At 44.4% G+C, this 11,657-nt stretch overlaps 1 protein-coding gene across 2 annotated transcripts in view; it reads right to left on the bottom strand.

Moving 5' to 3' along the window:
- Positions 1–9,721, bottom strand: part of LOC124031552 (voltage-dependent calcium channel subunit alpha-2/delta-2-like) — a 302,484-nt gene extending 292,763 nt beyond the window's left edge. The window contains exons 1-2 of one of the 2 annotated variants that reach the window (XM_046342944.1): positions 9,313–9,721; positions 4,314–4,395 (exon numbers count right to left, since the gene is read on the bottom strand). In XM_046342944.1, the coding sequence (XP_046198900.1) occupies positions 4,314–4,395; positions 9,313–9,428 (198 nt within the window). In that variant the 5' untranslated portion in view covers positions 9,429–9,721. The remainder of the gene's footprint in view (positions 1–4,313; positions 4,396–9,312) is intronic. The other variant, XM_046342945.1, reaches the window with a different exon arrangement.
- Between the last annotated feature and the right edge of the window lie 1,936 nt (positions 9,722–11,657).

The raw sequence follows: 11,657 nt of genomic DNA, 5'->3' as shown, positions 1-11,657 counted from the left end.
TAGTATTTAAGAGGCTCTCTCTCTAGAAGAGGGGGTGAACAAATGGCCATACCTCTGTGTGTGTGTGTGTGTGTGCGTGCGTGCGTGCGTGCGTGCGCGCGCGCGTGCGTGTGCGTGCGTTTCCAATAAACTCTAGAGTTACTGTACTCCAGCCCATGATGACAGTGTGTGGGTGTAATCCTACTGTATGCTTATCAAACAGGTCTGACTAAGCTTTGAGGATATGAAAGGAATGCCAGTGTCCACCACAGCACAGCAGCCTCTCTCAGAACAGATCACAAACACAGCAATGAGGATTATAATGAGGAAAAGAAACAGGATAGATCCATCCTTCCCCATTGGATGTTCTCTGTCTCTCTCTCTTCTCACTCCCAAATCATACATGACCAATTCCGTCTCAGTGAATGTGCCCACATTCTCCAAATATCTGTTCCTGCTGTCAAATGGTCCATCCATCCCCGCACACAAACACACTCCTGTTGTAAAAACCATGACCCTCTCTCTCATTCATCAGTCTTTCTAAACCTCCACCTTTTCTTTCAAAACCGCCAATATCTCCCCTGCTCCTTCTCTCTCTCAGCAAGCACATCCCCTCTACCCGTTCTCTCTCGCTAAATACCCACAATCTCTCTGGCATCAAAATCTCAACCAAGAGGAACATAATACACCACATTAAATTCAACTTCCTCCCTTCACTCGCTCAGCGTAAGACAAACAAAATAATAATTTGCTGACTTTTTTTTTTTTTTTTTACTCTGAAAATAAACTGCGCATGAAGAGGAAGGGAGCGCGAAGGGAGACAATCTTGTTACCAGCCGGCATAGCCCTGGGAAGATTTCTATCAGACACACGTATAGAGAGAGGCATCCATTTAGAAAATGGCTTTTCTAGGCACGCTGGGCCATTTAACACACCCTGTGACGACTCCTGTTTGGGGCCGTGATAAATGTTCTTTCACACCAACTCACGACCGCGAATGCACACACTACTTATGCCTCGTTCACACCGACAGCGTCATTGCGTTTCAGTACACCACAAGTGCATTCGTTTCCAATGAAACGCTGCGTTTGCCTTGCAGCATTGCGCAGCAGAGGCAGTTGCAGTGCTTTCTGTGTGGTTAATACATGTATGCAAACATATCCAGATGATGCTGCGTACCATTTTGCACCATTTTGCTCAATGAGTGTGATCAAGACGTTAAGGCCAATCCAGACACTACGGAGACGGAGGGTTCGGAGTATAGCGCAGTGTTGCAATGACATTTTCCGTCATAAAAGGCGGAATTAGATTGAGATGTTTATGAAATCAGTTAATTTGAGTAAGTGTTTTAACTCAAAGGAGCCCATGGAGATGTTTTCAGATTTGCTTGAATTCTAATGTATTCGCCATCTACTTGTAGGTGTCGGAGGGGGTGGTGTTTTGGACAGCCCAGAGACAGAGCTGAGCCCCGACGGCCCATCTACAGGTGGGTCACCGCCCCTTGGTTCATCATCTCCCCTTGATTCATCATCTCCCCTGTCCCTGTTTCGACAAGCAGGTGTTCACATACTTTTTGTCATGTAGTGTATGTGCGCCCGTTTTCCAAACCACACAACATGTTAACTTGTATTGGAGGGCGCGATAGCAGCATTCTGAAAAGACACTTGTTCAGCTGGTGTGAGGAAGTAGTCCTTGAGGTTGTTGCGCACGTCTAGAGCAACTCTGGTTGCCCTGTCTGCCGACATGTTCCTTGGGTCCAGGAAGCTGGTGTCCCTTGTACCACCTGTCTCCACTCTCCTAGACGCCGGTTCCACAGTGGGTGTGGAGTGGTCAACAAATGTGGGGTGGATGTACCGTGTTGATGACTCTGTGTAGTCAGTGTCTGAAGTGTCGGTGGTGCAAAGGTCTTTGCAGAGGGCCACACAGGCCCACCCACTGGGGATCCAGGCCCACCCACTGGGGATCCAGGCCCACCCACTGGGGAGCCAGGCCCACCCACTGGGGATCCAGGCCCACCCACTGGGGATCCAGGCCCACCCACTGGGGAGCCAGGCCCACCCACTGGGGAGCCAGGCCCACCCACTGGGGAGCCAGGCCCACCCACTGGAGATTCAGGCCCACCCACTGGGGATCCACGCCCACCCACTGGGGAGCCACGCCCACCCACTGGGGAGCCAGGCCCACCCACTGGGGAGCCAGGCCCACCCACTGGGGAGCCAGGCCCACAACACTGGGGAGCCACGCCCACCCACTGGGGATCCAGGCCCACCCACTGGGGATCCAGGCCCACCCACTGGGGAGCCAGGCCCCACAAAAGGGCTTTATTACAGATAGAAATACTCCTCAGTTTCATCAGCTGTCCAGGTGGCTGGTCTCAGACGATTCCCCAGGTGAAGAAGCCAGATGTGGAGATAATGGGCTGGCGTGGTTACACGTGGTCTGCAATTGTGAGGCCGGTTGGACGTACTACCAAATTCTCTAAAATTACATTGGAGGAGGCTTATGTTAGCTAAATTAACATTCAATTATTTGGCAACAGCTCTGGTGGACATTCCTGAAGTCAGCATGCCAATTGTACGCTCCCTTGAGACATCTGTGGCATTGTGTTGTGTGACAAAACTGCACATTTTCGAGAGGCCTTCGATTGTCCCCAGCACAAGGTGCACCTGTGTAATGATCATGCTGTTTAATCAGCTTCTTGATATGCCACACCTGTCAGGTGGATGAATTATCTTGGCAAAGGATAAATGCTCACTAACAGGGATGTAAACAAATTTGTGGTAAATAATTTAAGAGAAGTAAGCTTTTTGTGCATATGAAACATTTCTGGGATCTTTTATTTCAGCTCATGAAACATGGGACCAACATTTTACAGGTTACATTTATATTTTTTGTTCAGTATAATTACAACATCTATATTGGTATAAATGTCACATCATAAGTATAGTCACATCTATTTAGCGTATCTTACCTGGATCTGGTCATGTCAGGTTTACCCTCTTGTACATGCATGCACGTCAATAGACAGAGTGGAGCCTTTAGGCTAACACACACACACACTCAGGACAACCTAGCCTACACAAATGCACTATGCTAACATACTCACAAACGCACTATGCTAACATACTCACAAACACACTATGCTAACATACTCACAAACGCACTATGCTAACATACTCACAAATGCACTATGCTAACATACTCACAAACGCACTATGCTAACATACTCACAAACGCACTATGCTAACATAGTCACAAACACACTATGCTAACATACTCACAAACACACTATGCTAACATACTCACAAACGCACTATGCTAACATACTCACAAACGCACTATGCCAACATACTCACAAACACACTATGCCAACATACTCACAAACGCACTATGCTAACATACTCACAAACGCACCTTTCAACCATCATACTCACACACACTCAGGCCAACCCACCTACTAGTATACACCAGAACAGACTATTAGATGAACTAACTATTCCCACAGCATTCACTCAATGTCAATCTTTCTGACAGTGCAAACACAATTGAATACACTTTTAATTGACGTGCTGTACTTGCTTATGCAAATCCACACACATTGCTATTCAATAACTATTGACACAAACTAGGAACGCTTAAGCCTGTATTTCAGTGAGTAAATAGCGACAGACCAAATAGTGATGCTGTGTTATTCTGGAAGACAACGCAAATAATGATATTGTCAGAGCAACCAACACATCCCCATGCTAACCGCAGCCATGGCAACAACCATCATCACTGCTCCGCCCGCCCAAACACTGTCCTGAACCCTTTAACCACAACTAGCAACTGTCACCAACTGTCGCCTACACTCGCTATCGTCAATTACACTACCATATTAACACCACGGCCATCCCCCTCACCATGGGAACGATTACCATCACCGCAGCCGTAGACGCTATTGTGGCTGGCTGAATCATCACAGTCAGCCACACAGCAATAATGAAGCATTAGATCCAGGCCCGTTTCCAGACCTGGAAGCCCAGTGAACATGCACACTGCCTCTGTGTAGAAACATGACGAAACTCTGTCAATCTAACACGGCCAAACCATCTGCTGCTCTCGTGTCACGCACACAATGACAGAGGAACGGAAGCAGGAGCCCAGATGCGTGGAGTCTCTAGAGTACATAGACACACTGCTGGTGTTACGCTTCCATTTGGCACACAAACAATACGATAGTAAGCCTAGCTTCAGAGAGAGAGAGAGGGGAAGAGAGAGACAGGGGGAGAGAGAGACAGTTTAACTGCAGTCGTGCATGGGATCAGGTATTATGTTTAGTTCCCAGTACTTACCCCTTTCATCTGCTGGGCTCCAGTGACCAGTTGCAGAGTCTTCTCCAGCTCCTTCTCAATACGGCCTGCCCAATGCATCATTCTGATGGGAACAAAGACACACAGCTGTAACTTTAACATACAAGCGTATCACAAACATTATGAGTTGGGGAGGGCTTAAGAAAGTCAGTTCCCTTCCCTTGTTAAAGTCATTTTCCTTCCCTCAAGTGATGTATATAACTGCATTGTGATGTGTGTATGTTTGTGTGTGGGGTCGGTGTGTATGTGTTGTCTGTCTGCCTGTATCTATCTGTCTTTCTGTTCCATCCGTCACTCACTCCCCTCCTTCCTTCTATAGACACACTGTCTTTTTTTCAATCTCCTAATGTCAGTTTTATTCATCAACATCCCGTCCAGCCGCCACTCATCCCTGGGGTTCTGGTTGGACGGAGCGTGAGCGTGTGTTCTTTTGGCTGGGCCTCGATCAGCAGCAGGGCTGTAATAAAAAAGCTTCACTTCTGACAGAAGTGCACAATAAGCAGGAGGCGCTCTCAGTGGATGGAGCCAAGTCTGGAATTAAGAGATCAAACGCCTGGAGCTCATCAGTTTATATCTCCCACCAAGGCTGCAAATGACTTAATGGATCAAGATGTTCACAAGCTGCTGTTCGATCAGCAAGAGTTACCAACTTAAGAGTGGAGTCCCTACCCACCCAGGCATCACTCAGATAGAAATAAAAAATAACTATACTAACATACGTGGGAAAAGAATAGTAATGAATCATAATAATAATAGCAATAATAACTAAGTCATGTACAAATGTTAAGGAAAAGTAAACCAACAAAAAAAAAAATCTACAAACATGAAACTGTACCCTTTCTTCTGTCCTTGTTTTTGTGGTTGTGCTTTGACAAGACGGTAGCAGCCGACTCTGAGCCACGCAGCCGTTCCTTCCAGACACACCAGACACTCACATCACCAGCACAACCATTTGTCTCTTAATAATACCGCAAGAAAAATAAATGTCAGCGTTAAATGTCAGATTATTTTGAAAGAAAAGACAGATCTATGAACCAATACCAGTCTGCCAAGAAGTGACAGAGAGACCTGGAACCACTGAGTGTAGTTAACAGTACATCATATCTGTGACCAGGAGCCCTGACAGGAATCAGATAAGAAGTAGGCATCTGTGAGTGTAGAGAAAGCATTTGTTCAAATGTTAGCCACATAGAATAATGTGTCTTGACTGTGTTTATGAGGGGGATATAGAGAATAAGAGAGGAAAAGAGGCTTGCCTCTAAAATGATGGCACGAGGCAGGTTTGCTGGAGAAAGCTCGCCGACTATGAAAAGGTCACCTGGCAATGAAGTGAACGCAGGCTTAAAGTGAGACCACACTGGAGCGGAATGCAGTGATGCTAACAGCTAGTGACAATACCTCTTGTCCCCAAGCTAGACACACTCCTTACACAACTTCACTCGTGTACAGTCACCTATACACAAATGCAAGTACACACACACACACACACACACACACACACACACACACACACACACACACACACACACACACACACACACACACACACACACACACACACACACACACACACACACACACACACACACACACACACACACACACACACACACACACACACACACACACACACACACACACACACACACACACACACACACACACACACACACACACACACACACACACACAACCAAGTTGTATAGATATGCATAGTGCGTTAAAACACACACACACACACACACACACACACACACACACACACACACACACACACACACACACACACACACACACACACACACACACAGACACAACCAAGTTGTATAGATATGCATAGTGCGTTAAAACACACACACACAAACGCAACATTGGGGGTGAACTATCATTTTACACGGTAAATATTGCTGGACTGACCTACTGAATCTCAGGGTAAGGCTGATTGATCTCATGTTTACGCTAAGCCAATGTCGACCTTCATTTGGGTCTTAGTTCAAAGTTGAACTTTTTTAATATCACATGCAGAAGTACAGCGAAATGATTTTCTTGCCAGCTCTGAACCCAACAATGCAGTAATCAAAATCAATGTAGTGGCCAACTCAAAATAACTTACGGTATTGTTAGTATTAAATCCAAAAGTGTATTTTAAAATATCACTATTTGTATGAGCCTAGGATAATTCATTAGGTTTCATAATATGTGCATGAATAGGTCCAAAGGTAGGCGTACAATTCCATCACATGTGGTTCAGCGAGTTTGAGACATTCATTGGGTCTGCCATCCAAGACTATCTCAGGCCGAAATGAAACGAGTGCATTATCAATCCTATGGCTCTTCGTTCAAGCTCCATCACAATGTTTAATCGATGGATCTCGAAACCCAGGTCATTTCTAGTGAAGTGAAACATTGAAAAATCATCCATATTCGGACTATTTTCATACGTTCATGAAAGTAAGTGTGAGTGGAAATTGCATATAATTTTATGCACAATATTGCAAGATAAAGTGTAACATAATTTACCCCGAGATGATTGTGTAAAGTCCAGTCAACCTCCAATGATAAAGAGTTTTTTTCAACATGATTTGTTTTTCATCAAATGGACAGTAGGCCTACTGTAATTGGCCAATAACCTGATGTTCAGCACACACACACACACACACACACACACACACACACACACACACACACACACACACACACACCAGCGACAACACCCATCCATCGGAGTGTCACACTTTTCTCTGGATTGACTTAATCCAATGTCACATTGTACATTTCTCTTTGGTGTTGTTCACTATATTCACCTCAAGTTCTCTTTTCATTAGCACTACTTCAGTTCCAGTTTACATCAACCCCCCCCCCCCCAGTTACCTGGCACGTCTGTGTAAAAACTGCAGCGAATTGTGATTGACCTTGACAGTCTTAATAGTCTCGAAAAAAATAACTTGGTTTCTTATACAAACAACTAGCGGCCTTGTAAAATGTAAATAGTGTTCGACTCGGTCAAGAAATTAAATGTAGCCTATGCGTAGAGTTCAGAAATTACAAATATTATTACACATGCCTTATTAGCCTATTCATACAAGACAATAATGATTAGTAAATGTTTCAATGTATTTGGGCGGGATAGCCTAAAACACTTAGTCGAGAAAATCTTGACACACAGTTGTCTCTGTGAGAATCGCCGTCATAAATCCTGCAACAGTCCACTATACAGCTCGCAGCTCCAAAAGGAGGGCTCGCCAGATAACAATTGCCCATATACACAGTTAGTAGCCTAATATATCATAGGCTACTAATGTCCAACTAAGAGCGGTGTAGCCTAAAGCATGAGCTTGTGAATTATACATGTTTTTATTAGTCTATTAAAATGACGTCCTCCTGCGCGTAATTGTGTAGCCAGAGCGCAAAGCATTGTTTTCTTATTTTACATACGATGCATTGGAAGGGGAGGAAATATATGTGGAATTATAGAGTACTGAATTAGAGGAGCAGAATAAATGCTTTCCGAGGAGGAAAGTTCCCAAATTCACCCATATCTACTTCTAATACCCTACATGATTAGGCCTATATAATATATTGATATCCAATTCAGTGATTAGATAGCACACATTATATATGTTAATATCAAATAATGATTTATTAAACAGATATCAAATTAGAGAGAGAGAGGGGAGGGGTCGGAATCGGAGCATTAGCTCAGATATACAATCCTGTTGTTTGTTTGGGGAGGGGGGGGGGGTATAGCTGAGGCAACAGTAAGGCTCCAGAAACGGACAACCCTTACTGACACAAGAGATGCAGAAAAAGTTCCAAGCATGTTTTAGGCTACACATTGATTGAACCACAAAATGAGAAAACAATATATAGGCTAATGCAATAAATGTTAGAATAACATTTCAAATAGAGTTGGGTATAACGGGCCCTATAATGCTTATTAATAAGATATAGGCTGAGGCCAGATTTCCTTATGCATATCGTTGTGCCTAATATGGTTCCGACATAGCCTATTGCTGCCTACAATACAATACTGTCAATTAAGAAATGTTTTATTTACACAATTGAATGACTAGTCTAACTGTCAACCCCATTCTAATTAATAGGACATATACCTACACTTATTTTTGTAATATTCCGGTCGTACGTTTTCAAGCTATTAGGGTCGAGGAGAGATATATAGGCCTATATATGCGTAAAACTGGAAGAGTTCGTTGTCCTTCACACCCACCTGGTGAAATGCGCGTGCAGTGCCATGGCGCAACCGGAGTGCAAGATTTGGACATCCTCGCGGGCACTTTCCCTCCGGTTATAGGCTACCTCCGTTACGGGGGTCATGGAATTTTGCTGCTTTAAAATGACTAAATCTTTTTTTTTTTACGGTAGCGTGGCAATAAAATCAGTACTATCAGCTTGATAGTTAGGCTACTTTGATTTAGTTTTTTTTAAAGGATTAGCATTGTGACTTGGTTAGATCGAAGTAGCCCCGCCATCACCTATGCGCCTTCTGAATGCTTTTGTCAACATTGTAGCATGTTTGACTATCCGTTATGAACACAGAAGAAAATAAAAATACTAAGTGATTTGTATTGAGCAGAAATGTTATCTAATCAAGCCATGATCAATAATTGAACTCCCATGTTATTATGGCGAGCACCTGTGTGCCTAGCCAGTAGTAACCCATGCACCTATCCATGTAAACAACATCCCATTATCGACCCTATTTGGAAGGGCAGAAGCAGTAGATTAGACTATGGCTAAATTGTCATTGCTACAATAACATTCGTGCACGCGGATATATCTGTAACGTAGCTCACGCATGATTCAGAGACGGAAACTGCGTTTCTGTTTCAACATCAGAGAGCCCGTTAGCATCACGCGACTATCGCACCTTTTACTAAACCGCACGGTTTGGGCAAACTGTCCCAGTTCTGAGATCTCAGCAGTAACCCCGTTTCCATCTCCCTAAATGTAGGCTACTTACGTGTAGTGTTGGGGGAAGCGGAGGCTCCCCGTTGCCGGCGAAGAGACGCTAATGATGAGGACAGTTTGGATTGAGAACATACATAAAATACCGTAGGACTGAGCGCAGATCGCCATTTTCCATAAAATATTCAAGAAACTGGGATAAATAGAATGGGGCAGTGAGAATAATCTCTTACAGCCGAACTAAGAATAAACGCTGAGCTCCGGAAAGTGTGTCGGTTGATAGCAAGAACTCGCGCTGTCAAATCTCAATCGGAAACGTACAGAGGATTGGCAGGTCAAGACAGCGGATTCGAAGACTCACAGATGCATTGAAGCTGCTACCACCGCTGCTGCTGTGGCTATTTGCGCACTCCTCCCTCTCCCTGCCTTGCACATTTACTCCGCTCACTCGCTCTCCAATGTAACAAACCGACGGCGTGAACACAAGACGACACATTCGCGCCAATATTCCAACACGACAGACGGGGGCGCGCGTCAGGCTCTCTGTCCTGTTCACCATGCAGGATTATGAGCACAAAGGAACCAAGGCTTTATGTTGGTAATAACAGGCATGGCTCTAGACGGGTAATACATTAACTTGAGAAATGTTCTTGTCTTTGTTGGAGTCAAAGTCTTTAGTAATAGTTGTGGTGAAGGACAGGAGTCATTGGAGACTGTACAAGCACCCCCAACAACCCCAAGTATTTATTCCCTGGTTCTCAAACTCTAAAGCACTGTTACTGCAGTGTTCCCTTGTGTCCTAACATATTTAACACAACATTATACTGCTGCATGATTACTGACCCAGTAAAAATACAAGGCCATAGAAACAGACATATCCAGGTGCTCCACATCCTATTACAAGGCCAGGTCTGTCTGTCTGTCTGTCTGTCTGTCTGTCTGTCTGTCTGTCTGTCTGTCTGTCTGTCTGTCTGTCTGTCTGTCTGTCTGTCTGTCTGTCTGTCTGTCTGTCTGTCTGTCTGTCTGTCTGTCTGTCTGTCTGTCTGTCTGTCTGTCTGTCTGTCTGTCTGTCCATCTCCCAATTCTCAATTATCGTGGATTTATCAGTGGTGACAGTGTTTCCTACCCTCATTGCAGTGGGCAGCTGGGAGGAGGTGCTCTTATTCTCCATGGACTTTACAGTGGCCCAGAACTTTTTGGAGTGTGCGCTACAGGATGCACGTTTCTGTTGAAAAAGCTAGCCTTTGCTTTCCTAACTGCCTGTGTATATTGGTTCCAAACTTCCCTGAAAAGTTGCATATCGCAGGGGCTATTCGATGCTAATGAAGTATGCCATAGGATGTTTTTGTGCTGTTAAAACTTGTTTTTCAACCACTCCACAAATGACTTGTTAACACACTATAGTTTTGGGAAGTCGGTTAGGACATCTACTTTGTGCATGACACATTTTCTCCAACAATTGTTAACAGACAGATTATTTCACTTATTATTCACTGTATCACAATTCCAGTGGGTCAGAAGTTTACATACAATCAATTGACTGTGCCTTTAAACAGCTTCGAAAATTCCAGAAAATGATGTCATGGCTTCCGAAGCTTCTGTTAGGCTAATTGACATCATTTGAGTCAATTGGAGGTGTACCTGTGGATGTATTTCAAGGCCTACCTTCAAACTCAGTGCCTCTTTGCTTGACATCATGGGAAAATCAAAAGAGATCAGCCAAGACCTCAGAAAAAAAATTGTAGGCCTCCAGAAGTCTGGTTCAAGTATAAACACCATGGCACCACACAGTCGTCATACCGCTCAGGAAGGAGACGCATTCTGTCTCCTAGAGATGAACGTACTTTGGTGCGAAAAGTGCAAATCAATCCCAGAACGACAGCAAAGGACCTTGTGAAGATGCTGGAGGAAACAGGTACAAAATTATTTGTATCCACATTAAAATGAGCCCTATATCGACACAACCTGAAAAGCCGCTCAGAAAGGAAGAAGCCATTGCTCTAAAACCACCATCAAAAAGCCAGACTATGGTTTGCAACTGCACATGGGGACAAAGGTCATACATTTTGGAGAAATGTCCTCTGGTCTGATGAAACAAAAACAGAACTGTTTGACCATAATGACCATCAATATGTTTGGAGGAAGAAGTGGGAGGCTTGCAAGCCGAAGAACACCATCCCAGCCGTGAAGCACGGGGGTGGCAGCATAATGTTGTGGGGGTGCTTTGCTGCAGGAGGGACAGGTGCACTTCACAAAATAGATGGCATCACGAGGAAGGGAAAGTATGTGGAAATATTAAAGCAACATCTCAAGACATCAGTCAGGAAGTTAGATCTTGGTCGCAAATGGGTCTTCCAAATGGACAATGACCCCAAGCATACTTCCAAAGTTGCGGAAAAA

This window comes from Oncorhynchus gorbuscha, linkage group LG03 (assembly GCF_021184085.1).
Source record: "Oncorhynchus gorbuscha isolate QuinsamMale2020 ecotype Even-year linkage group LG03, OgorEven_v1.0, whole genome shotgun sequence".
In the NCBI taxonomy this organism is placed as follows: domain Eukaryota; kingdom Metazoa; phylum Chordata; class Actinopteri; order Salmoniformes; family Salmonidae; genus Oncorhynchus; species Oncorhynchus gorbuscha.
The sequence above is the reverse complement of the archived record's forward strand: the minus strand, read 5'-3'. Positions and strand labels throughout refer to the sequence as shown.